The sequence below is a fragment of the Malaclemys terrapin genome, chromosome 1 (genome assembly GCF_027887155.1).
Source record: "Malaclemys terrapin pileata isolate rMalTer1 chromosome 1, rMalTer1.hap1, whole genome shotgun sequence".
In the NCBI taxonomy this organism is placed as follows: Eukaryota; Metazoa; Chordata; order Testudines; family Emydidae; genus Malaclemys; species Malaclemys terrapin.
The window spans coordinates 243,373,283-243,399,460 of NC_071505.1; the positions used below are offsets into that span (position 1 = coordinate 243,373,283).

The 26,178-nt window shown below is 43.0% G+C and overlaps 1 protein-coding gene across 1 annotated transcript; it reads right to left on the minus strand.

The window, feature by feature from the left end:
• Positions 1-1,367: 1,367 nt before the first annotated feature.
• F10 (coagulation factor X) lies at positions 1,368-25,517 on the minus strand. Its single transcript, XM_054011114.1, has 8 exons — positions 25,356-25,517; positions 21,714-21,874; positions 19,350-19,374; positions 11,482-11,595; positions 10,059-10,190; positions 8,623-8,918; positions 7,219-7,336; positions 1,368-2,977 (listed from the first exon to the last, which is right to left on the minus strand). Exons 1-8 carry the CDS (start codon positions 25,432-25,434, stop codon positions 2,430-2,432), a joined length of 1,473 nt encoding a protein of 490 aa, XP_053867089.1. The 5' UTR covers positions 25,435-25,517; the 3' UTR covers positions 1,368-2,429.
• Between the last annotated feature and the right edge of the window lie 661 nt (positions 25,518-26,178).

The following is a 26,178-nucleotide window of genomic DNA, read 5'->3' on the forward strand; positions in this document are numbered from 1 at the left end:
TCACATAATCTCCCATTTTCTGATAGCTTGAGACCCTTCCATGACCATGTCTTCAACAAAGAACTGTGCTCATTTTATTTTCTCACTGACCCCGCCACAAAGGGTCTCATGGCTTCAGAAGGAGGGTTTTCTTTTTTTGAATCTAGCTCTGCACAAACTCAGCATGGGCCTAACAGGGAAAAAGAGGTTTTGGTCCAGACTTTTTAACAGAGCCTGCAGATGGGAGAAAGGAGGAGGTGTTGTGCATATTAGAATGAATCTCCAGTGATCATCCCAGTTTCCATGGTCCACATTCAGTTTGGTTATTGTTGGTATCACAGCTGGGCAAATCGTTCAAAAGTCTAATTTGAATGCCATCGCTATGAAGCAATCCATTTCTCTATAGAAAATAAACCCCCCTTAACATGGACTAAGTTTGAATTCATTTGCCAATGAGCCCTATGACTCAGACCTAGATGCTGCTGAGTCTCACCCTTCCTGCCTGGAGACTAGGGATCAGCACTCTGCAGAACTGTTCCCACTCCACCACCTTCTCTGGACCCAGCAGAGAGAGTTCTCCGCAGGGCTGGGATCTATGCAGAAGTGGTGGGGACCACTGGCACTGACTTTCGTTTTTGCTGGTGGGTGCTCTTCTCCATCCCCTCCCCTCCCATGGGAGCGTCGGGCAGGGCATTGGGAGGGGGGGAAGAGACCGACCAGGGGCAGGGCCTTGTGACGAAGCGGTGGGCAGGGCCTCGAGGGAGGGAAGAGGCTGAGAAGCAGGATCTCGGGGCGGAGCAGTGGGCGGGGCCTCGGTCCAGGCACAGGGTTCCACAAAAGGTTAATTTGGCCCTGAAGGTGTTGAGCACCCATGGAGTCAGCGCCTATGGTGGGGACTGTATGACCAGCACCCCACACTGAGTGGGGACATGGCTGGGTGGGAACAGCATTGCCTGCACACCACCCCCACTGAAGTTACAGCAATAAGTTTATACAGTTTAGGGTTTACCTAGAGTATTACCTTTCCCATGAAGACCCTGTGTAGGTCCTTTTAAGTGAGATCCTCAGGGCAGCCAACCAGGGGGCATCCTTTAGAGCCATACTGCCAGGAAGCAGAGGGCAGGTCAATAGGGGGGAAGGAGCTGATGCAGAGACCCTAATGCTCCCATGGCTCATGTGTGTGGGTCAAACCCTACTTCAGGTGGAACAATTTGGTGGGAACTCCATGAAGGCCTCTGCTGCGGGTTTTATCTCAAATGGAGCAACTTACAGCTCAAAATGTTTGCTGAACAAAATTCAATATTTGGAAGCGAGGGAATGAAAATGTATTGAACCCCCATAATTATGCATTTTACAAATTAAACAAACAAATAAATCAAAGGCCATAACAGAGTTTCACTTCTTTATAAGGCGCCCATCATCTTGTTATGTAATGACTTATTTTTAAGCTGAGGGAAAAGGCCCATATTTATTCTCCAACTTGGCATAAAGCAGATGCAGTATGTCAGACTCAGCTGTTTGGGAGGACACAGGCTTTTTCTAGTCTTCAAAAAGATTTTGTTCATATATATTTGCAAATGCTTATTTACTAAATAAATATAGATAATACTTTATTTTGTTGGTAAATGCAGATGTACAACAATATTACATTTCTATAGAAGTACTTAAAACATCCACATTAATACTACATTCATTTATTATTGTCCACAAAAGAAACAAGAGTGATAAAGTATTTTAAAAAGAGAAACAAACAGATATATGATGAATATATATGATTTCTTGATAAGGATCAAGTTTTTTTCTATTGACTGTACTCTAGTTTAATTTTCTAAAACCAACCGGACATTTTGTTTCTATGAAATACTCAGTTAGTTAGTATCAAATGTCAAAGATTTATTTGCTGCACAGTTTTAGCAATGAGGAACCTCTCTGCCTTCTTTAGCTTTTTAATGTGTGTGTATGTATGTGTGTTAGAGTCATTTGGAAGATTAGACAATTTACTTTGAGGCCATAAGGCTTTGGAAATACTTCGTTTAATTTCAGTAATGTCCCACACCTATTTTTATATAAATGCTATTTGTACATTTGTCTTGTCTCTCCAACTCAAGTACTGGACAGTGTTCATCAAAAAACCCAACCCCACAACAACCCTAAGTTTCCTACTGACCAATTTGGAAAACTGTAAATCAGGAACCCAAAGTGGAATCTAAAAAACAATCTTGTTTCATGAAAGTCCTTAAATCAAACAGAGCATTGTTTTAAGTGCAAGTACGCATGCTGAAAACCATGTGTTAACTCATGAAGAAACAGTACTGTAACTCTCAAAGGAAATAGTAAGCTGTCAGGAAAGTATTTCAGCAGAAGTGCTAAAAGAGACTGAACTCTTATTTATGAATCTGCTGAGTGTACGAAACAGAATGCTAAATTAATGCTAAATTAATTTCATATAATTAAGAGTTTTGTCTAAATGTCCTGTTTAGCCAGCCTTGGAACTTTGACACTTTTGTATACACTCCATATTTGCCTTTCCTTGCACATCCTTCTCCCCAGCTGACTATACCAGTAACAAAATAGGTGTCCTTGTATTTAGTTACATGTGGACCTCCACTGTCTCCCTGACATGCATCTTTTGTTACATTGTCATAGCCAGCACAGAACATGTTTTCTGTGATCGCAAAGTTAGTGGTTTGCTTGCATGAATTTCTATCAATATAGGGGACTTCAAGCACTTTAAGTTTGTTGGATAACCGTCCATGTTCAAAAAGACGTCCAAAACCACTAACAGTTCCAGATTTTTGATTCATCAGAATTTCGTTAGCAAATGCTACAGAAGGAAGGCATGCCGGGATAACATACATAGAAAACTTTATAGGTTCCTTTAATTTTATAAGGGCTATGTCATAATCATAAGTTGCCGAAACAAATTTACTATGTACAAACACTTTTTCCACAGAGTACATCATTTCAGTGTTTTCTTCCTTATCTCTGTCCACTTCCCCTGTGTGAAATCGTTAAAAATATAATTATTATGAGACACAGTACAACAAATATAAACAGTTCCTAGAAAAACCAAAGGACCAACACTCCATGGCCTTGCACCTTGTGTAGTCTTTTCTACTGTGCAGATCAGATGGACAATCCTCCCATCCTGATTTGGGAGCATTTTACTCGCACTTTGCACAGGTATAGATGAGTACAGAGAGTGCTAAACAAGTGTCAAATTAGACCTTAATGTTAAAATGGAGATTTCATTTAGGAGTGTAATACAATGTTTTGTTCTCCATTGCCTACCACTTGGGCCATACAGGATAGGCATTCTCACAAGTGTGAATGGGATTTGGCCCTTTATTTGGTAACATTCAAAATCATTTGGAAACACAGCTTCTTTGTGTTTCAATTTTTTTTTTTACATTCTCGCCATCAGCAAAAAATAACAGCGTCCCACATATTTCAGTGTTGTTGCATGGAGTTTCTTTGGGAACTGGATGGGTTGGGACTTCGGGTTTGATAATGTTTGTAAATTTTCTGGCTTGCTGTTGTACAAAGGATAGGATTTGCTTTTGTTGTAGAACTACAAACTGTATTTTTGGGTGCCTAAATCTTGTGATGTGTTCTTTTTGAAAAATTAAAGCAACAACTATTGAACTGATCATTTTTAGGCCTTTCCAAATTTGCAACATATTTCAGACCAATATCTAAATGTTGTCAAATATAGATATTATTACCACCCTGATGCTAGTTCATGAATTCTCCAAGGTCTGGTCTACACACAAAGTTACATCAGTTGAAGTAAAGGTCTGATATTAAACGGATTTAGCTAAACCGGTGCATCTTTGTGCATGTACGCTCAGGTTTAAACCTGATTTATATAGGGTGCAAGCTAAACAAGTTTAAGTTAAGTCTAAACCAATGTAATACTGTCCACATGCAAAGTTGTATTAGTTTAGCCAAACTGGTTTAATATCACACCTTTTGGTGTACTTTTGTATGTAGACAACTCCCAAGAGAGAGGGGTTCATCCACAGTCAAGCCAGTTCTTCTACATCTAAGAAAGTATGTCTGTCAGATCTTGACTCCATATGAAGTCCTCTAGAAAGAAGTTCTACAGCTTTTGATCTTTCTGCCAAGATCCTCTGGCCCACTGTCTGTAAGTCTGGTCTGGGCTTCCCCAGCTGCAGCATTCCTGGGAAATATGACAGTCTTAACTGGCTGCAAAAATTCTCCAAGATAATCAACTCCTACTCTGTTGATGGTTTTGTAGATTGGCATTAGGATTCTGAATTTGGGGCAGAAGCGAATGGAGAGCTGATATTTATGTAATGCCATGGGAACCTGAAATATGATTTTAATCATTTCTAGATAAACAAAGATATTATCCATTGTTTAATTTTGTTCACAGGGTCTTTATTATATATAAAGACGCAAACAGAAAAAAGCCCCCGTAAAAACCAAAACCAAAGATGGATAACAATGCAATAACCTAATTCTGAACTGACCACCTTTGTACTTTTCACATTTTTGGGTGTATTTCTAAAGCACCTTTTTCCATAGTATTTGGGGGCTCTTTTTATAATTTTATTTAACAGAAATCAACATTTCTCAAATTTTGGAATAATCCCCTTCTCCCCAGCTTCCTCCAAATCTACTAACTGCACAGGGCCCATCTCTCAGGGTACGGGGGGAGGGTATGGTAGACCAAACAGGAGTCAGTCACCAGACGGTAACGAATACTTAGAGCAACAAGGAGTCTGGTGGCACCTTAAAGACTAAGGTGCCACCAGACTCCTTGTTGTTTTTGTAGATACAGACTAACACGGCTACCCCCTGATACTTGACACAATACTTAGAGCATTGTGTGTCCTGCATCACAACTTGAAAACGATGGGACTTGGACCCTGGCTCATCTCTGTCAGGAGTGAATTTCATAGCTGAGGGCTCTTTTGAGACTGCCTAGCCCCTATCACTCTCAGAGCATGTGTGCACAGCAGCTGGGAGGGAGGTGTGATTCCCAGTTTCGATAAAGATAGAAATACTAGCTCTGCTTGAGCTAACGTATTAAAAGTTGTATCGTGGCTGCAGCAGCATGAGTTAGCTGCCTGAGTACAATCCTGCCTAACTCCTTGGGTACGGACTCAAACCATCGCTCGTGCTGCCACAGCTACACTGCTATTTTTACTGTGCTAGCTTTAGGGTGACCAGACAGCAAGTGTAAAAAATCAGGACACTGTTTTTTTTGGAGGGGGTGGGGGGAAGTAATAGTTGCCTATATAAGACAAAGTCCCTAATATTGGGATGTCTGGACGCCCTAGCTTGAGCAGAGCTAGTGCATATATGTCTACCTGAGCTAGGAGTCACACCTCTCAGTGGCTATGTAGACATAACCTCCAATACCAGGGAGCTTTGAGTCAGCGCTCCTCCACTGATTGCAGCTGCTGCAGAAGTTCATAAGGGATGATGTAATCTCCGAAAGAGCTGGGCTGGAGCAGAGCACTGCCTTATCACTATCACCTATGTAATATATATGGCTTGCAGGAAAAATGAGTCTGTTCAGATGGGACAGACAATTCCTCCATTCTGGCTTTGGTTTAATTTGAAGCTAGTGTTTTGGAATGGGCTGCTTCTTTTTCTTTACTCCTTTGAAGACTTTTGTATTGAAGAATTAATACAAGGTTTTAGAGTATGATCTAAATATGGTGAGGTGAGTGCTCTTTCTTGCTTTCTTTGGGAGAGTATTCCAAGGTCTTGGAGGTGATTGTGTGTGTGAACTGGAGATTAGATACTGCTGTGCTGGTTTTTTGAAATACATAAGGATAGCTGCTGAAGTGGTGCTCTCGAGTGCATCTCCAGTGTGATTGCATTATTTATGCCAAGTCAGAGCAGCAGTCAGGGCCAGCTTTTTTGCCACACCAGGCAAAATAAATAAATAAATAAATAAATAAATAAAAGAGTGCCGCCCCACCGTAACACCCCCCACCCCAAGCACCGCACCACCGAAACCCCCGCCCCCCCAAGTGCCGTCCTGGGCCGCCGAAACGCCTGCCCCCCCGAGTGCCGTCCTGGGCTGCTGAAACGCCCGCCCCCCCGAGCGCCGGGCTGGGCCGGGCTGCCAAAACCCCCGCCCCCCGAGTGCCGGGCCGGGCCGCCCAAACCCTCGCCCCTCCCAGTGCCATGCAGTGCCGCCCAAACCCTCGCCCCCCCCCCAGTGCCATGCCGTGCCGCCCAACCCCCCACCCCCCCAAGTGCTGTGCCATCCAACCCCCCGCCCCCCACCGAGCGCCGTGCTGTGCCGCCCAAACCCCGAGCACCGCGCTGTGCTGCCCAAACCCCGAGCGCCGCGCTGCGCCAATCTCCGCCCCCCCAGCGCTGCGCCACCGAAGCCACCCCCCCCCAACACCACACCAGCCCCCGCCCCAGTGCTACGGCGCCGCCGAAACAAAAACAAACAAAAAACCTCGAGCGCCGCCCCACAGAACCAAAAAAAAAAAAAAACGCCGAGCGCCCCCCACCTCTCCAAGATTGGCCACCCCTTCCAAGGTGCCGCCCCAAGCACGTGCTTGGTCAGCTAGTGCCTGGAGCTGGCCCTGGCAGCAGTGCCCAATGGTTTACGGTGCCAAAAATTGCAGATACTATTCTATCATCATAGTAATTTGACTTCTGTCCATCATCACGAGGAGATCACCCGTCAGTCTCACCAATGCAGTTTCACAACTCTCCTGTCAGCTTAGAGCGGCTACATGAGAGACTGTACAGCGGCACAGCTGCATCAGTCCAGCTGTGCCATTGTAAGCTCTGTAGTGCAGCCATGACTTAAGTTTCCTTTAGCTTAAACCTCTTGCAATTAATTCATCTTAAATTTTCCCAAGCGTCCCAGTGTAGCTAAAGCCTGAGATTTCAGAGTTTCTGGCTGGTAAAGAGGGTGAGGTTTTGGAAAAGGCAATATTCTTAGTATCTTGGGGAGAGAAAGAAGGGGTAAAAATACTAGAACTATTGTTCTTTATCATGTCCACATAGTTCACCAACAGGAAAAAGAATTTCCACTGATGCCAGCTACAAAGTGAATCACTCATTTCCGTACCAGTCCAGGGATAAATTAAGGCAATCATGATAGCTGACAAGACAAAATGAAAAGCTATGGGGAAAGAGACAGAAGGCATCTCGCATATAGAGATTAGAGTACATATTGTTTGTCATTAATACCTGTTCTTATACTAAAGGAATAAAATAATAACAGTCACTTACCGACAACAACTTTAATGATTTTAGATTGGTTTATGCAGTGAGCTGCAGTAAGTATATAAAACTGGCTCAAAATTGTCCCTCCACAAAACCCTTCCTTGTTTTCATTTATTAGAAGAGCCTGTAAGGAGAGAAAATGGGTGACTCCAGAGGATACAAAAACATAAGAATTCATAAATAGCTGGTTAAAATTAAAGCAATGTTTCCTTCATAGGTAATAGCTTTTTACATACTGTACATACATACAACTACAGTACATACCGGTGTGTGTATATACAGGCAGTCCTCGGACTTATGACAAATTGGTTCCTGAGAATTACATCGTAAGTTGAAAACGTTGTAACTCAAATCCCATAGGAACACTGTGGGATCGAGCGTCGTAAAGTTGGAACCAACGTACAGTCGGAACAGGATGTCAATTTACAAACGTCGTAAGTGCTGTTCCATCGTAACTCAAAGGTCAAAGTCGAGGACTGCCTGTATTTGTATCTGCCCAGCAACAGTATATATACACAGTATACACTCCTTCTATGCTTCAAACAACCCCCCAACTTCTCCAGCCATCATCAGAAGCAAGTTCCCTAAAGACCAGGACACACCAACTCAAACTGGCACCAGATCCTGCCAGAACAACAGATGCAAAACCTGCACATTCATCCCCACTGCTACAGTGATATCTCTCACAACACACCTTTCAAGATCCACGGGTCCTACACATGCCTATTACAACACGTGGTGTACCTCATCCAGTGCACTAAATGCCCCAATAACAACTATGTGGGTAAAATAAGACAATCACTACTCTCTCAAATGAACACACAGAAAAATGATAATGGGCAAAAATACCACATCAGCTGTGGGTGAACACTTTTCACAAAGGGATCATTCTATATCTGACCTATCAGTCCTCATGCTCAATGGAAACTTAGACAACACATTCAAAAGATGAGCCTGAGGACTTAAATTCATAACTTTCCTAGAGACTAAAAATCATGAACTGAACCGAGACACTAGATTTATGGCTCGCTATAACAATCTGTAACCCACTAACCCCCCATCTCTCCCCTCGCCACCACCTTCAGCCCAGCATTTTTTGTTCCTTTCCCCACTATGACTGGAGAGCTGTTAACGGGCCACCTCACCTTCAACGGTCCCTCGCAATATGTGTTAACTACTTATGCTAAACAATTTGTTCCAACTTGTGTTTAGCTGTGACACTCTGAGTATGTTTCCCAGACCTGAGGAAGACCTCTGTGTAAGTTTGAAAGGTTATCTTTCACCAAGAGAAGTTGATGCAATAAAAGATATTACCTCACTCACCTTGTCTATCTAATATCCTGAGACCAACACAGCTACAACAACACTGCACATCTTTCTGTATGTAAGATATAAAACATACATATTTACCTGCCATGGACATTCACCGGGCAAGCAATCATCACCACCTACTATCCTCGTGTGAGGATTTGGAGACACATTAGTTTTAGGATCAGTCTCTGTTCTATTGGGAGCTTTTGTTTCATTCTGAAGATGAAGGTCTGAGCTGTTTGTGATACTGGTGATGTTCTTGTGGCTTGCCCCATTGTTGTTATACAGTTCATTGAGTTTGCCATCTTGTTCACTGGGAACACTGCTACTGTTACCAAATGAAATCACTGACCTCTTTTTTCTTCTCACGTAAACTTTCCCACATGGGAAAGGCTCTGTAAGGACAACGACAAAAAGTTAATATTTGATGTCCTAACAATATGGTAACTTTAGACATTTAAATGTACACTAGAGTCCCTTCAGGACAGCTAAGTTGAGTGGAGAGTTTCATGGTTAGAAAGCTCATTATGTGACATTTCTTGTGCTTCTATTCATTTGCAATGTCCAAGTACATTTATTGATGTTTGTTTTTTATCCTGAACAAACAATTTCAGTGCACTTTTTTTTAAACTTCCAGAAGCTCAGCATTCATAAGAAGCCCTAGAGTAAACAAATGTGTGCCTACGAGGGAGGAAAATGATTTGTACATAAATAGGTGTCACATTCAGTGTTTCAAATGTTTGAATAAATAATAGAGAGATGAGAAAACACTCTACAAATGAGCAAAAAAAAAAAAAAAAAAAAAAAAGCGTAACAATATCCTTTTGCAGCTGAATCATTTACCCAGTTATCTTTACAATTGCAGATTCCATGAAATTTTTCAAGATACCAGCAGCGGCTTGGCAGACACCACAGAGCCTAAGACCAAATTGGACCAAAACCAATCGCATTTCTGTTGTCCTAAGGCTTGTCCACGGTGCTAAGTTTTATGCACAGTGCTCAATTTCTATAGACAATGCTGAGCAAACAATTTCACTGAAAGTATGCTTTCAAAATCTTTAAAATGAAATGTTTTCAATTATTTAAATTGTTATGGTTATGCATCCACTCTTACAAAAAATGAGTATCTGGGCAAAGTGCTATATTTATGACTCATATGACTCTTTAAACATAGGTTGTTTTTCTTTAACTTATAAAGGATGTCATAACAAGCGCAATCATTTATACCGATTAAATACATTATTTTTTAATTTAAGATTAATAATACACGAGGAACCGAATACCATCATTGTATGTAAGCAGAGCTTGGTTGTTTTATAAATAATGGCAGTGTATTAATATATAAGGTTAATCTATATTAGTATGACAAAAATAGTTTATAAATGTAGTATTTTATGTACACTTTTTTTTTTTTTTAAATGGAGCAAGCTCTACTTGAGGGGAAACTGTTTAAATGAGAAACAATTGCAAGTCTAGTTTTCTGTCACCATCAAAGCAATGGGAGAATCCATCCTGATCAGTGCATTGCTTCATACCTGTCGGAGTACAAGATTTTTTATCCGTTCCCAGAACATAGCCAGTAGCACAGGAGCATTCAACATCGTTTCGTACAGGACTGCAGAAGTGGTCACAATCGCCGTTGTTCAGCTTGCAGTATTTTGGTATAACTACATAAAAGACACATTTGTGTGAAAACGATGAAGAAATGGTGACTTTGTAAAGGCACATGCAGTTGATAATGCTTGTAAACTTGGGCCAGAGCCTTTGTCTTTTTGTTTGCAATGTTTCAAGCCTGCCGCTGGCAGATGCATTATTCCTCATGTTGCGATAGTGCCCAAAACGTGCTAGGCACTTTCAAACCACAGATGAAGACACTGTCTCTGCCCCAAAGAATGGATAGTTTAAAAAGGCAAAGGCAAACAAGTGGTGGGGGAAAGGAGTATAACATATAAGCAAAGAGATCAGGGTGCTGGTAGGCCCGTTATTCCTCCGTTCCTCCCTCCTTGTATAATTCATATCCCTCATTGTTCTCCCCAAACCAATTCCCGGCTCAGTTTCAATAGCCTTCACCCTTCTCTCCCAGCATTTGATAAACATTACCCACTCGCTCACAAGATAAATAAATAAGTGGATGACTTTTTCCGTTAGGTTATGTCTCAGGGGTGTGAATATTCCACCCCCTTGAGTGACAGAAGTTACACTGACAAACATTTGTGTGCACAGCGCTATGTTGGCGGGAGAAATTCTCCTGCTGACATAGCTTATGCCACTTCTGAAGGTGTATTTTTTATGCCAACGGGAGAGCGTCTTTACCAGATATGCTGCAGCAGTTCAGCTGTATCAGTACAGCTGCGCTGCTGAAGCGCTGTACGTACAGAGGTATCGTTAGTTTCTTGTACCTGTCCCAGTAGAAGTGGGTATTCAGGAGGGATTTAGAGGAAGAGAGGGAACCCCAAGGAGCATGGGGTGCTCAGGAGGGTAGAAAGTCACTGCACTACCTACTGTAAATCATTCTCCCCTGATTTGCCTCTTCCACCTCTTGCTAGACAATAAGTGGTGTAATACCAGATGAATTGTATCTGGGAGCTCAAATAAGGTGTATTTATATTAGTTAGGTCCTGCAATCATTACTTATCTGAGCATTCTTACTGAGTTCAGGCTGATTGTGAGGTAAATATTACCCACATCAATAAGGGTTGTAGGACTGGGCACCTGCTTTGCAACATTAACAGAAGTTTTTGAGCATTTATTAACCTTATCTATTTGCGAAGACATGGTAGTTCAATGCCTTACTGCACTGGCCTCCTAAGCCAGGTATTGTTGGTTTCAAACCTATCAAAACTTTCCAACCCTATATTCTATCATTTATTCTTTAACTCTAAGGAAATGAGAAATATTGTCCTCCCACTGGCTCTTTGAATATTTCATCACCATCCTACAGTAAAAACAGAGACCTACCAGAGTCACAGTTTTTGCCCTGATATCCATCCAAACATGTACAAGTGTATGTGCCAATTCCATCTTTACACGTTCCACCATACTGACAAGGATTGGGTTTGCACTGGTCCCCGTCTGCAAAAAGAGGCCACAGCAGCTTTTAAGATACAGTATAAACATTTTCATTGAGATTTGAAGTTTTCCTGGATGGTGAATTTTGTTACTGTTCTTTTTGTTAGTTGTATTTAAAATGTTACCTCAAGATAACCCTGTGAGATGTAATACTGCATTTCCAAAAGGGTCCTAGAGCAACAGTAAACAATGACACGTAGAATACATTCAGTTTAATATCATGCACTAGACTTATCAACATACACATACATTTTGTGCTGCTTTGACATTTGTATATAATGGATCATGTTCCGAACAAAATGTTCAAAACTTCCCATAAACTGGAAATTCCCTAAAATTTTCATTTCGGAAACACCACCACATGGTGCATCGAAATGAAATATGCTCCCCGCGGACCGTGGCAGCCGCTGACTGAAATTTACATGATTATAACCAGTGTCACAGATGCCCAGCACTGAACAGCAGTTGTGAAACTGACAGAATTCCCATGCAACCCCACCACACAGATTGCCCCAAGCTGGGCACCCAGGGTTTCCAGGGTCTCGGGCCATCTGGCTCCCTGGACTGCCCAGCTGTCAGGACAGCTGGATCACTGGGTTGTGGGAGTTAGGCAGTCCAGGGAGCCAGCTGGCCTGGAAGTGTGGAAGCCCTGGGGCCCCCAGCCCAGGGATAAACCAAATGCCAGGGCTGCCCCAGAACTGCAGCTCCTGAAACATGTCCCAGGATTTTCAGGCTCTTAGCTCTGCAGCATGGAGTCTGGAAGCCTGGAGAACCCCAACGTGAGATGGAGCTCTCAGGCCTTCCCTACTTAGACTCAAGAACCTAGATTGAGATCCCCTGGGGAGCCTGGACTCCTAGGGTTTACAGGCTCCCCAGCAGAAAGCCTGGAGGCCCTGAGAACCCTGGCTCAAGCCAAGCCTCTCAGAGCTTCCAGGCTCCCTGATGCAGAGCTGAGCCAGGTTACAGCAGGTGCTCCGAGGCTTACACTCCATGGCAAGGAGTCTGAAAGCCCCGGCTCCCCAGCAGTCCACCAAGTGAGCTGTGGTTCAAACGTGTGGTTCATTGAAAGTTCATCAAACCCAATAAGTTTCCGCAAAACATTTTGGGTTCCAAGAATTGGTATTTTCTGACAAAAGGCTGCTAGAAACTCCTGACCAGCTCTACTCACGTATAGCAGAGCACAACTCTGCCTCCTACAGAAAAGGCTTCAGTATTACTTCATTGTCAGAGAGTGCAACATTTGTGCTGAGGGTTGTGAAGGCCAGATAACCCAAAAGGTCTTAGGGGACACCCAAAATCTTCAGATAATTGGATACTTGTCTCAGGAGTGTCCCCTATTCTGCTGGCATTTTTCCTTGTATTTACCTAGCAGTGGTATTGCAGTCCCCAAGCAATCAAAATCATGAGTCAGGCCCCTACAAAATCATGTGATTGGCTTAAAATTCATGAGATTTTAAAAAAATAATAAATTTGGTGTTCCTATTATTTACCTTCCAGCCATTGAGTCTTTAGGGGTCACATTTTCAAACTCTTCTCCACAGCCACAATGTTTTTTTTTTTAAATGATAACTGAGATTCTTACCTAATCACATGACTCCAGGAGCTGGGGTTTTAAGAAAAACACCAAATATTGTGACAGTTGACACCTCTGCAGCAGGGAGGTGAGAACAACCAAGAATATGGGAGTAGTGTGATATAGCTTTAGCTAAGGTCAGGTGCTAAATTACCTCCCCTCTGTGCCTCTTTGAACTTGGGCTGCCACCATTATTCCCTGTCTTCCTCTCCTTGGGCTGCCTCCTTACAGGATAATCAGGAAATCAGCTGACTCTCCAGCTTATCTGCCACAGGGTCATAACCACAGCTAACTTGTTTTCCATGCTTAGGGTGTATTTTCACTGAAGAGTTAGCCTGGGTTATAGCTTGGGTGTTGCCACAACCCTCGTTCTGTCTACACAGAAAAACCTCTAACTTGGTCCTGAAGATGTTTTAGGCCTTCGTCAGCAGGCATGACTGAGTATATAGGCTTGACTTGAGCTTGGGTTTTGCTTCAGCCCGGGCTGGCAACCCACCTACTTTGCAGTGAGAATGCAGGCTAATCAAACCCAGGTGCTGTTGGATCTCCAAGCTTATCCACAATTTTACCTGGGCTGTACTTTCTCTTCTACCTCCCCGCTCTTTCTGCACTGTAAATCATCACCTACACTGGCTCAGCGTATTAACCCTACATTAGTCTGCTCCATTTCCTCTGCATTTCCACTGTGTTGGAACTGAGATGCAGTTCAAGAATTCTTCTTCCTGCACTGCCAGTTGACCAGAAGCTGACACTGGGTTTCTGGTAAAGGTGGTAAAGACAGGGGAAAAAGGGAGGAGGTGTTGCCTTATATATTAGAAATGTACACACTTGGACTGAGGTAGAGATGGACATAGGAGATGGAAGTGTTGAGAGTCTCTGGGTTAGGCTAAAAGGGGTAAAAAACAAGGGTGATGTCATGCTAGGAGTCTACTACAGGCCACCTAACCAGGTGGAAGAGGTGGATGAGGCTTTTTTTAAACAACTAACAAAATCATCCAAAGCCCAAGATTTGGTGGTGATGGGGGACTTCAACTATCCGGATATATGTTGGGAAAATAACACAGCGGGGCACAGACTATCCAACAAATTCTTGGACTGCATTGCAGACAACTTTTTATTTCAGAAGGTTGAAAAAGCTACTAGGGGGGAAGCTGTTCTAGACTTGATTTTAACAAATAGGGAGGAACTCGTTGAGAATTTGAAAGTAGAAGGCAGCTTGGGTGAAAGTGATCATGAAATCATAGAGTTTGCAATTCTAAGGAAGGGTAGAAGGGAGAACAGCAAAATAGAGACAATGGATTTCAGGAAGGCAGATTTTGGTAAGCTCAGAGAGCTGATAGGTAAGGTCCCATGAGCTGATAGGTAAGGTCCTCAGCTCAAGACTGAGGGGAAAAACAACTGAGGAGAGTTGGCAGTTTTTCAAAGGGACACTATTAAGGGCCCAAAAGCAAGCTATTCCGCTGGTTAGGAAAGATAGAAAATGTGGCAAAAGACCACCTTGGCTTAACCATGAGATCTTGCATGATCTAAAAAATAAAAAGGAGTCATATAAAAAATGGAAACTAGGACAGATTACAAAGGATGAATATAGGCAAACAACACAGGAATGCAGGAGCAAGATTAGAAAGACAAAAGCACAAAATGAGTTCAAACTAGCTACAGGAATAAAGGGAAACAAGAAGACTTTTTATCAATACATTAGAAGCAAGAGGAAGACCAAAGACAGGGTAGCCCACTGCTTAGTGAAGAGGGAGAAACAGTAACAGGAAACTTGGAAATGGCAGAGATGCTTAATGACTTCTTTGTTTCGGTCTTCACCGAGAGGTCTGACGGAATGCCTAACATAGTGAATGCTAATGGGAAGGGGGTAGGTTTAGCAGATAAAATAAAAAAAGAACAAGTTAAAAATCACTTAGAAAAGTTAGATGCCTGCAAGTCACCAGGGCCTGATGAAATGCATCCTAGAATACTCAAAGAGCTAATAGAGGAGGTATCTGAGCCTCTAGCTATTATCTTTGGAAAATCATGGGAGACGGGAGAGATTCCAGAAGACTGGAAAAGGGCAAATATAGTGCCCATCTATAAAAAGGGAAATAAAAACAACCTAGAAAACTACAGACCAGTTAGTTTAACTTCTGTGCCAGGGAAGATAATGGAGCAGGTAATTAAGGAAATCATCTGCAAACACTTGGAAGGTGGTAAGGTGATAGGGAACAGCCAGCATGGATTTGTAAGGAACAAATCATGTCAAACCAATCTGATAGCTTTCTTTGATAGGATAACAAGTCTTGTGGATAAGGGTGAAACTGTGGATGTGGTATACCTAGACTTTAGTAAGGCATTTGATACGGTCTTGCATGATATTCTTATCGATAAACTAGGCAAATATAATTTAGATGGGGCTACTATAAGGTGGGTGCATAACTGGCTGGATAACTGTACTCAGAGAGTTGTTATTAATGGTTCCCAATCCTGCTGGAAAGGCATAACGAGTGGGGTACCGCAAGGGTCTGTTTTGGAACCGGCTCTATTCAATATCTTCATTAACGACTTAGATATTGGCATAAAAAGTACGCTTATTAAGTTTGCGGATGATACCAAACTGGGAGGGATTGCAACTGCTTTGGAGGACAGGGTCATAATTCAAAATGATCTGGACAAATTGGAGAAAGGTCTGAGTTAAACAGGATGAAGTTTAACAAAGACAAATGCAAAGTGCTCCACTTAGGAAGAAAAAATCAGTTTCACACATACAGAATGAGAAGAGACTGTCTAGGAAGGAGTACGGCAGAAAGGGATCTAGGGGTTATAATGGATCACAAGCTAAATATGAGTCAACAGTGTGATGTTGTTGCAAAAAAAGCAAACATGATTCTGGGATGTATTAACAGGTGTGTTGTGAGCAAGACACGAGAAGTCATCCTTCCGCTCTACTCTGCTCTGGGTAGGCCTCAGCTGGAGTATTGTGTCCAGTTCTGGGCACCGCATTTCAAGAAAGATGTGGAGAAATTGGAGAGGGTCCAGAGAAGAGCAACAAGAATGATTAAAAGTCTTGAGAACATGACCTATGAAGGAAGGCTGAAAGAATTGGGTTTGTTTAGTTTGGAAAAGAGAAGACTGAGAGGGGACATGATAGCAGTTTTCAGGTATCTAAAAGGGTGTCATAAGGAGGAGGGAGAAAACTTGTTCACCTTAGCCTCTAAGGATAGAACAAGAAGCAATGGGCTTAAACTGCAGCAAGGGAGGTCTAGGTTGGACATTAGGAAAAAGTTCCTAACTGTCAGGGTGGTTACACACTGGAATAAATTGCCTAGGGAGGTTGTGGAATCTCCATCTCTGGAGATATTTAAGAGTAGGTTAGATAAATGTCTATCAGGGATGGTCTAGACAGTATTTGGTCCTGCCATGTGGGCAGGGGATGGACTCGATGACCTCTCGAGGTCCCTTCCAGTCCTAGAATCTATGAATCTATGTGATAACTGTAAGATCCATGGTTTGGGGAAATGTACCCCAAATGACACTTTTATGTCTAGCTGACAGGAAAGAACCAGAGGAGCAGAGAAGTCAGCCTGGTGCACTACGAATCACATTGTGGTTTGCAGAGTGAATTCCGTAATGACATTTTTGTTAAAAGTGCCTGCTGCCACATGCTGTTTGCTTTCCCTTTCAGAACTGTCTGTATCAATGAATAACTCTGCTTGAAAGTTATTTGCATACAGTATTGTTCTCATATCACTGCCAGACAGCAGCTCCATGTGAGGGGCAGAGAGAGAGCATGCTCACCCTGTGAATGAATTCATAGAGCAGCTCATTTAATGCACGCTAAGTACCATGGAATATCCCACCAGAAACCCATCCCAGCACACAGGTCTGGCACAGTTGGTGCTTTGCACTGGGGATGCTCTACCTGGTCTAGGCTAGCTTGGGCTAACTCTGCAGTGAAGACATATGTGCTGTCCTGTGTGTGTTGAGGCTAGGGTTATTACCTTTGAAATGCAAATAAAGGCAACTCCCCCTCAAAGGAAGTCTGCCTCAACCCCAACCACAAGGCAACTCCGCAATCCCCCCCTTCTCCAGTTACTTACAATATCTAGAGAGAACACACATAGATAAGATTGATCACATTGCACGTCTCCTTGCTCTCACATGACTCAAACCGCCTCTCTCACACATGCGCGGTGCGCTTCCATGTTGGTGGCCAGACAGCTGCCATATTTTCAACAGTTTTGATCTGTTATTGCTTAAACTGTGCAAGTGGGAACACTGCAGCATCTTTAACTGGACATAGAAAGCTTTAACATTAGATATCCCAGTGTATTGTGATAATAATGACAGGTTTCAGAGTAGCAGCCGTGTTAGTCTGTATCCGCAAAAAGAAGAACAGGAGTACTTGTGGCACCTTAGAGACTAACAAATTTATTAGAGCATAAGCTTTCGTGGACTACAGCCCACTTCTTCGGATGCATATAGAATGGAACATATATTGAGGAGATATATATACACACATACAGAGAGCATAAACAGGTGGGAGTTGTCTTACCAACTCTGAGAGGCCAATTAATTAAGAGAAAAAAAACGTTTGAAGTGATAATCAAGATAGCCCAGTACAGACAGTTTGATAAGAAGTGTGAGCATACTTACAAGGGGAGATAGAATCAATGTGCCAGCAATGCCCCTCTGCCATGTACATTGGCCAAACTGGACAGTCTCTACGCAAAAGAATTAATGGACACAAATCTGACATCAGGAATCAAAATACACAAAAACCAGTGGGAGAACACTTTAACCTGTCTGGTCATTCAGTGACAGACCTGCGGGTGGCTATATTACAACAGAAAAACTTCAAAAACAGACTCCAACGAGAGACTGCTGAGCTAGAATTGATATGCAAACTAGACACAATCAACTCCGGTTTGAATAAGGACTGGGAATGGCTGAGCCATTACAAACATTGATTCTATCTCCCCTTGTAAGTATGCTCACACTTCTTATCAAACTGTCTGTACTGGGCTATCTTGATTATCACTTCAAAAGTTTTTTTTTTTCTTAATTAATTGGCCTCTCAGAGTTGGTAAGACAACTCCCACCTGTTTATGCTCTCTGTATGTGTGTATATATATCTCCTCAATATATGTTCCATTCTATATGCATCCGAAGAAGTGGGCTGTAGTCCACGAAAGCTTATGCTCTAATAAATTTGTTAGTCTCTAAGGTGCCACAAGTACTCCTGTTCTTCTTTTTGTGATAATAATGTAATTCTTTAGACCCACATAAAAAAAACCCCAACAGATTAAATTATTTTTCTGGAAACTGGCAAATCCATTAAAAAAAACTTGGCCAGGCCGGTCAAATACTGGCCAGGTGGTAGCCCTACTTAGGAGTGATGAGGAAGGCCAGGTGCTTCTTTGACCTCATGAAAAAGACCCTTGGAATTGGGTAGGGGACGGTTTGACTCAGTGAACAAAGGAGAGGAATGATAGGGTGCAGGTGGCAGCAGATGGAGGAAGCCAATAGGCTCCTTTTAAAATCAGGAAATGTTAAGTAGTGGTGTACCAGGGCTTGGGAGTGGTGTGCATGTGAGATGTGTCCTTTAGGTTTGAATTTGGGGAACTTGAAAGTCTAGACCTAAGCAAAAGAGCCAATTTGCTGCGAAATCCCTGTGTACCGGAATCCATGGTCCTGGTTTAATAAATTACTAAATCAGTAATGGTCACCATGCAAATACCACTGCAAACTGAAGCTTCTAGGGGTCACACAGCTGTGTTGTTTACTTATCATCCAACAATTTTTTTTTTTTATAAAGTGTGTTTCTCTCAGGGCTTGTCTACACTTACCGAAGGATCGGTGCTGCGGCAATCGATGCATTGGCAGTCGATTTAGCGGGTCTAGTGAACACCTGCTAAATCGATCGCAGATCGCTCGCCTGTCAACTCCTGTAATCCACCTGATTGAGAAGAGTAAGGGGAGTCGACGGAAGAGCATCTCCTGTTGACGTCGCATAGTGTGGACCCCGCAGTAAGTAGATCTAAGCTACATTGACTTGAGTTACACTATTCACGTAACTCAAATTGCGTAGCTTAGATTGACTTTTCCCTGTAGTATAGACAAGGCCTCAGTGTCCAATATGTTGTAATATATTTTCTCTGAGGTTTAAGAACAAAGTATAATTTAAAGTATTCCTTACCTATATATTTATTCCAGAACTCATCCTAATGGAGAAAAACAACAGATAGGCAGAGATTAGTGAATCAAACTCTAACACAGAAGCTTTCGTACAAATATACTAACGATAGTTTTGTTTAAAGACACAGTTAAAGTGGAACATCTTAAGTTGGATGTAAATACAGGCCCTTGCGGTACAGTGTTCTACTTTAACTGCATCTTTAAACAAAACCATGAAGTCTAGACATTTTTGTATCAGTGACAGTTGAGCTACTCAGCTAATAACCTGATCCCAGAGGGGGTTTTAAGAAAAAAACCTACCAGCTATAGGGAGAATTGGCAACTCTGCAATCTATGGTGGGAGAATAGGGCCCTGGTGATGTTTTGTGTCTCAGTCAGCTATGATCTTATATGAAGTTAACACTGAAAGAAGGCAAAGTGCTATTTTTTCCCTCTTTCTCTCTTGTGGCCTCTTTTCTTTCAGTTTTCCCAGTTAAATATATAGCTTATCATATATTGCTTCTTGTAGATGTTCACCACAGCTGAGCTAACATTTCTTAATTAGTCCACTTCCTAATATTTTGTGAATTTCATAGTGCAACCCTAACAATGCTTTAACAGACCTTGTTGCCTTAGGAGAAGAATAGTTATAAGAAATGAACTTGTTTGACTTCATGGACGTTATTTGAATCCTGTGGTGGAAAAATAGGGCCCTAATGCTCAAACTATAAGGAAAAAAGTGACAACAACCCATGTTCAGGTCACAGTCAGCCTGAAGATTATCCCCTACACACCATTTATAATCCATACCCTGAACCACAATCTTCCCTTAAAATTCTCCCATGCCCTATAGCTCAGAGCAGACTCCCTATTTTTTGCCAGGGATACAGTATAAAATGTGGGAATATAAATTTTACATCCAAGTTACTAACCTTCAGGCTGTGTGGCTCTTCTGTCTTGATTTTTATCTCATTTTCTATTCCATCTTGCCTCTGCCCTCCCACTAGTTTCTTGGTGCTCCTCCCCCAATTCCTCCTCCACCTTTCAAAATACATCTCCCCACCAAATTTCACTCTTTGCCTTCCAAACATTTTGTGTTCCCTTCTCTAGTCACACCAATCTCCTGAAGTCTCTCTGGTCCCCATCTCTCCATCCCTCCCCTTAACTCCCACATCTCTTTCCTGCTCCTTTGCCTTTCTTATTCCTGGTTTTCCCACTTCTGGCCTCCTATTTCTTCTCTGGCTGGTTCAGCCTTCTTCCTGCTGCTGCCAAGAGTCAGGGCAAGGCTGGGACTCAGAACATAGGCTCTAAAACTAGCGCTGGGATAAGCTTCCTCTCTGGTGAGAAGGGAACATGGACATGGACTCTTCAAGGCCAGCCTGGTTGATAACCTTCCTGCTGCCCAAAGGAGTATATTCTTCAAGGCCCTCCTTCATACTGTTACTGCTGTTAATGCTGACGGATGCTTCTGCAGCCGAAACATACCTCTTCAAAGCTGGCAGACCTGCCTCTTTCCCACCCACTCTCCCTCTCCAAGACCTAAGGGGATGCTTTGTTTTTGCACAGGCAGAAAGCCAGCAGGAGAGTCAGAGTATCACATAAGGACACTGAAAGGAGGTCATCATCCAGTATAGTCAGTAAGCCAGGCTGACAAGAATTGCCGGTAGCACCGACTACCTCAATTTGAGCCTGTGAAAAGATATCAGATCATCCAGTCCAGCCTGCTACAAGGTCCCTGATCCTCAGCTGACGAGCCTCAGCATAAGTTAGAGCTGCGCAGCTTACGCCACAGACACAAATTCCACGTGGAATAGCGAATCCAGCCCTTAAATATCTGAGATGTACCAGGCACCTTGAGATAAGTTTGGTTAATATCATACGAGAACTTTCTCCTCGGCAGTGGTTGCCATCTCAATCAGCCTTCTTGTACTCTCTCCATCTCATTTCAAATCGCATCTGAAAACATCTGTTCTGCCTGGCCTGTGCTTCTTAATGCAGAAAGGGGCTCCACTCAACACACGCAGAGCTCAGGGCGGGTTGAGAATCCGTCCTTGAAGTATTTTATGCTAACAGTGTTAGATGCTCTAAGTAGGTCACTGTCTAAACTAAACAGATCAGAACCAGGTAAGTGAACAGGCGGCTTTAACATGATCTGATCTGGCAAGACCTGAACTAGGACTTGATGCCTTTTCAGATGTTGTACGTTTCGCTCTACTCCTCTGGTGTTATAAAACCAAACTTTGCCATTCTGCCCACTTCTAATAGTTAAAATAGAAAGAGCTTGAAATCACTCTGTGGGTTTAATGCTCAAAAGTAACTAATGATCATAGGGGCCTTTCACTTTGGATGGTGAAGGCCTAATTGTTTCATGTTGATTTGTCCTTACTGTTTTCTCTGTGTCTTCGAAGGCTTCTCTGGCTTCTTCTTTTGAGCAGCGTTCCTCATAACATTCTCGTTCAATATTCCCTTTCTTCAGCTCCTCCAAAAAGGAATTAGCACGCTTTGTTCTTCCCAAAAACTTGTTTGCATTTTCTTCCTGCAAAAACACTAAATGGAAAGGAAACAACACGTTTCATTTTAAAAGTGATGCCAAAGAACTTTGCTAGAAAGGATTCAATAAGTTCAGTAAAAAAGAAAGAAAGAAAGAAAAACCCACATAAACCCTAATCTATTTCTAGGCACCATTACCCCAAGTAGAAGAAAAGTTTCTGGCCCACATTTATCAACTCCTTATGCCAGCAAGGTACATCCCTCCTAAAAGCCTGTTCAAACAGTTGCCCTTTGACAGGGTGTGGATGGACCCTGAAATTCTGTCTTACTTCACTTAATCTTGAAAATAAGAAAATGCAAATCACTGCTTACGTTTTGCTCTTTGATACCCCGCTCTAGCACCAAATAAAGTCTCTCCCACACCCGCCAGGGCTGTATGGCCCCAACCAGGTTTCCCATACAGCAATTCCTCCTGGCTGCTGGGGGCTGCTGTGGCACTGACAGGCAGGAAGACCATGTCCACCTGCTTTGTTCGGAAAGCTGGTGAGCAGCAGCAGCAGTTGGCCAGGAGGTGGATGGGACAGGGACTCCAGGAGGGACAAAATGGTAAGACAGGGATTCAAGGAGTTCATGGGTGAGACTGTTCCAGGAGCCTCCCTGCCCCCCCCCCCCAGCCAACACAATCCCCAAGACTCCAGGCTCCCACCCCCTCCCCCCATCTTCCCAAATGCCCCTGGTGCCACCCCAGGTTCTCCTTTCAGACCCAATAACACCCCAGGTTGCCCTCAATAATATCCCCATCTAATTGAAACATGTCAGGGTAAGGTGATTATAATGGCATTCTGGTATTTAACTAATACTGGCTACATATGAATATTGTGTCTAGCGCAGGTGGGGCCTGAGCTCATTTCTTTTAATAAGAGCAGGGCATGATGTTAAAAATTTGAGAACTGCTGCCCCATAGGTTAAAAGGGCAGCTGCTATTGAATTAAATTGGAGAAGCAGTTCCAGCAGGTCCATCTCAGCCACTTGCATGCAGGAACAGTGCTATTACTTCCAGCAGAGGGCAGCGATACATGCACACAAATCATTATATTAAATACCAGAGTCAAAAATCCCACCATACAGGGATAAATATTGAGTATACTAATCATCATCAGTTACTGTGCTGTAAACGCTGACATGCTGGTGGGTTTTGATAAACATACTGAACTCGGAAAGAGTGTTTTTCACACCGCAGGTCAGTGGGAGAGTTGGGGCTAGAACCCAAATCTTATAGCCTCATGCCCTATCCAGTGGACCATGCGGCCTCCCTTGGCACAGAACGTGCAGTTCCTGGACTGTTTTGTTGTACACCTGATTATTAATTAATTGATGATTTTTATTAACTATGCACTTTAACGATCACTAAGGGTAATAAAAGGTTGTTACAAGGAGGGAGAAAAATTGTTCTCCTTAACCTCTCAGGATAGGACAAGAAGTAATTGCAGCAAGGGCCGTTTAGGTTGGACTTCAGGAAAAACTTCCTGTCAGGGTGCTTAACCACTGGAATAAATTGTCCAGGGAGGTTGTAGAATCCCCGTCATTGGGATTTTTAAGAGCAGGTTAGATAAACACCTGTTAGGGATGATTTAGATAGTACTTAGTCCTGCCATGGGTGCAGGGGACTGGATTAGATAACCTCTCTAAGGCCCTTCCAGGCCTAAGATTCTATTAATTAGATTTGAGACAGTTGGTGTTTTGTTTTCTGGATCAGCCCCAGAGGGCCAGATTCTGCAGCGTTACTCACATTGGGTAGTACCTTACTGCTGCATGGATTCCCATTGATTTCAATGGACCTACAGCCAGGATGAGTAAATGTAGCTCTTTGTAAATGTAGCTGCGAGTGTCTGGCTAAATGATTTACAGCTCATAGTTCACTCATTATTTTGCTTATCCTTAAATTAGTTTTCCTGCTCTGTAGTTCTGAGGAAGTGACAGGAGGCAGCAATGTAATAGTGTGGTTTTAATCTCTAAATGTTGCCACACTGATTATTACAGCTAGGAATGGAGTGTTTATGACCCAGCCTGTTCTGTCTGTGACGCTGGTCTCTTGCTTCCCTAAATATTCCTGCCTCAGAACATAGCGAACTGTAGGATGTTTGCCTGGTAAAGCAGAACAGTTGAGAAACATGCAAAGAGGGTTTTTTGGGAATTTAAACAGGCTGGCAAAGAAATCGCTCCAGGGCAGAATCCTTGGAGGATGATTTTGTACTTAGGAACTACTGGGTAGTTGTTTGTTTTAAGCAGCACTGCAGTCGCAAACAAGCCAAACATAATAGCACTGAGGACTTAAAGAATGGATAAAGGAAAAGCAACCTTTCTGGTCTATTTAAGGTCCTCAGGATGGCCCCCTTTCCACAGGATCTGAGCACTTCAAGTCTTTAATGTATTTATCCTCACAAGAGCCCTGTGGGATAGGGCAATGCTATTTTGCCCATTTTACAAATGGGGAACTATGGCACAGAGTAACTTACACAAGGTCACACAGGGAGTCTGTGACAGAGCAGAGAATTGAAGCCCTGGCTTCTGGAGTCCCATGCTAGCTCCCTCTGGCCTCATTTGATTTAGGAAACTATCCACCTACTTGGCATCTCGTTCCCAGGAAGTGCAGAGGATGTACATTCCTCACAAGATGGTACACTAGCTTTGGGGGCATAAGCAGTTTGACACTAGCCCTTTTTAAATTAAAATATCAATAACAGTAAACACTAAACCCTAAAATGTCTGTCTCTTCTAGCTCTCCCCTCTCCCCCACTCTTATACAGATCTTTATTCCTTTTCCTTCCCACCCCAACTCCATTTTAGTTTTTGTCTCTCTTTTCCCTGTGGTGTTCTCTCACAAGCTTATCTGCCTTTCTTCAGACTCCTTTTCATAGGCTTTGAAGAAGTGGGGGAGCAGAGACTTCCCTTTCTACTGACTGGAGCTGCATCTCATTTCTTCTAATTGTTGGTTTCCTTTCTCCACTCCCCCATGCATCTCCCCCTCTCCTGGGCTGGAGGGAATTTTCCCCTTCCCTTTTATGTCTCCATTCCCCCTCCTTGAGGCTGCTGGGTGGAAAGGGGCTACCCTCCCTCCCACTAGCTTCTGGGTTGAAGGGTAGTTTTCCTCCAAGATGGGAGGGGTTGTTTTCTGCCTCCCTCATCGCTGTGGGAAGAGACATTTCCTCTCTTTTTTCTCTTCACCACAGACAGGGTTGTATCTGCAGGTCCTGCCCCTGCCCCACCCTTATCTGCCCCACACCTTGACTGGGAAAACTGAAAATATGGACACGACATTAAAACTCTAGGCAAACCAGTTCACAGCGACAGTACATGGCGCTGAAACCGATCTCTCACACACTGCATGTATGAAACACCAACATGTAAGATGTCTGAGACACTCAAGCATGGGGGGACTCCCCTTGGCTTACTCTGCTCCTGTCCTGCCACGTACGAGCTCATTCCTCACGTAAAACCCCAAACCAGCCTCCTAAGCAAAAAGTCAAGATTCTCTTACCATTTCCTTCAGCTTGCAGGAGACCTCCTAGGGAAGTGGAAAGCAGTATGAGGAGCAACTGGCCAGCCATGACACTCATCTGTAGAAAACAGTTTTCTCTCTCTCCCCCCACACTGCAGGGTTGTCACTGACCAAGGTTTAATCAGTACCAGACTTCCTGTTATGTGCTGTACTTCTTATCACAACAAATAGTGTTTATGCATCTTTGGACGTGGATTGTCCAACTCAACGTGCTGATTGGATGGTTGAGCCTTTCTTGGCAATGTCAGAGACAGAACTGAATTAGAGAAATCTGGAGCCCTAATAACCCCAGGAAAAATAAAATGTTCTTCTGCTTACCTCTGGCCCTGACATACAGGAAGCAGGAAGCTGACTGTATTTATGGGAATAATCACCTATAGATTTCCATGCAAGGAACACTAAAGGGAAGGAAATCGTCCCCAAAGCACTTTTCTAGGAAATGTTGCATTTTGAATCTAAATTGAAAACATGTCCTGCAGGGTCTTAGCAGTGTTTGTTGCAGGGTGCTCATTCACTAATTAACATGTTAATTATTCCAAAGTATGTGCACAAAAGCCTCGGATCCATGTGAGCTGTTGCATTTCTATTGGTTAGACGGGGTCTGAGTACAGACTGAAGAGGAAACGCTGTTGCAACTAATTCTCTAATCTGCATGTCTGCTTAATTATATGCTCTGGAGAGAGTTATGCAGAAGAAGAGCTGGGGATGCTGGAGTAGATGAGTTTTTAGAAGCTGGCTATTTTAATCAGAAAACTTCTTGGAAACCTTTTGTGTGTGTAATAAAAGCTAAATATTTTTGAAA

Bases quoted from the DNA above. Each gene is read 5' to 3' on its own strand.
- F10 (XM_054011114.1), bottom strand. From the start codon at position 25,434: ATGAGTGTCATGGCTGGCCAGTTGCTCCTCATACTGCTTTCCACTTCC. The intron at 21,875-25,355 runs GTAAGAGAATCT...CTTTCCATTTAG, and splicing joins CCTGCAAGCTGAAGGAAATG to TGTTTTTGCAGGAAGAAAAT. The intron at 8,919-10,058 runs GTATGAAGCAAT...TTGTCCTTACAG, and splicing joins AAAATCTTGTACTCCGACAG to AGCCTTTCCCATGTGGGAAA.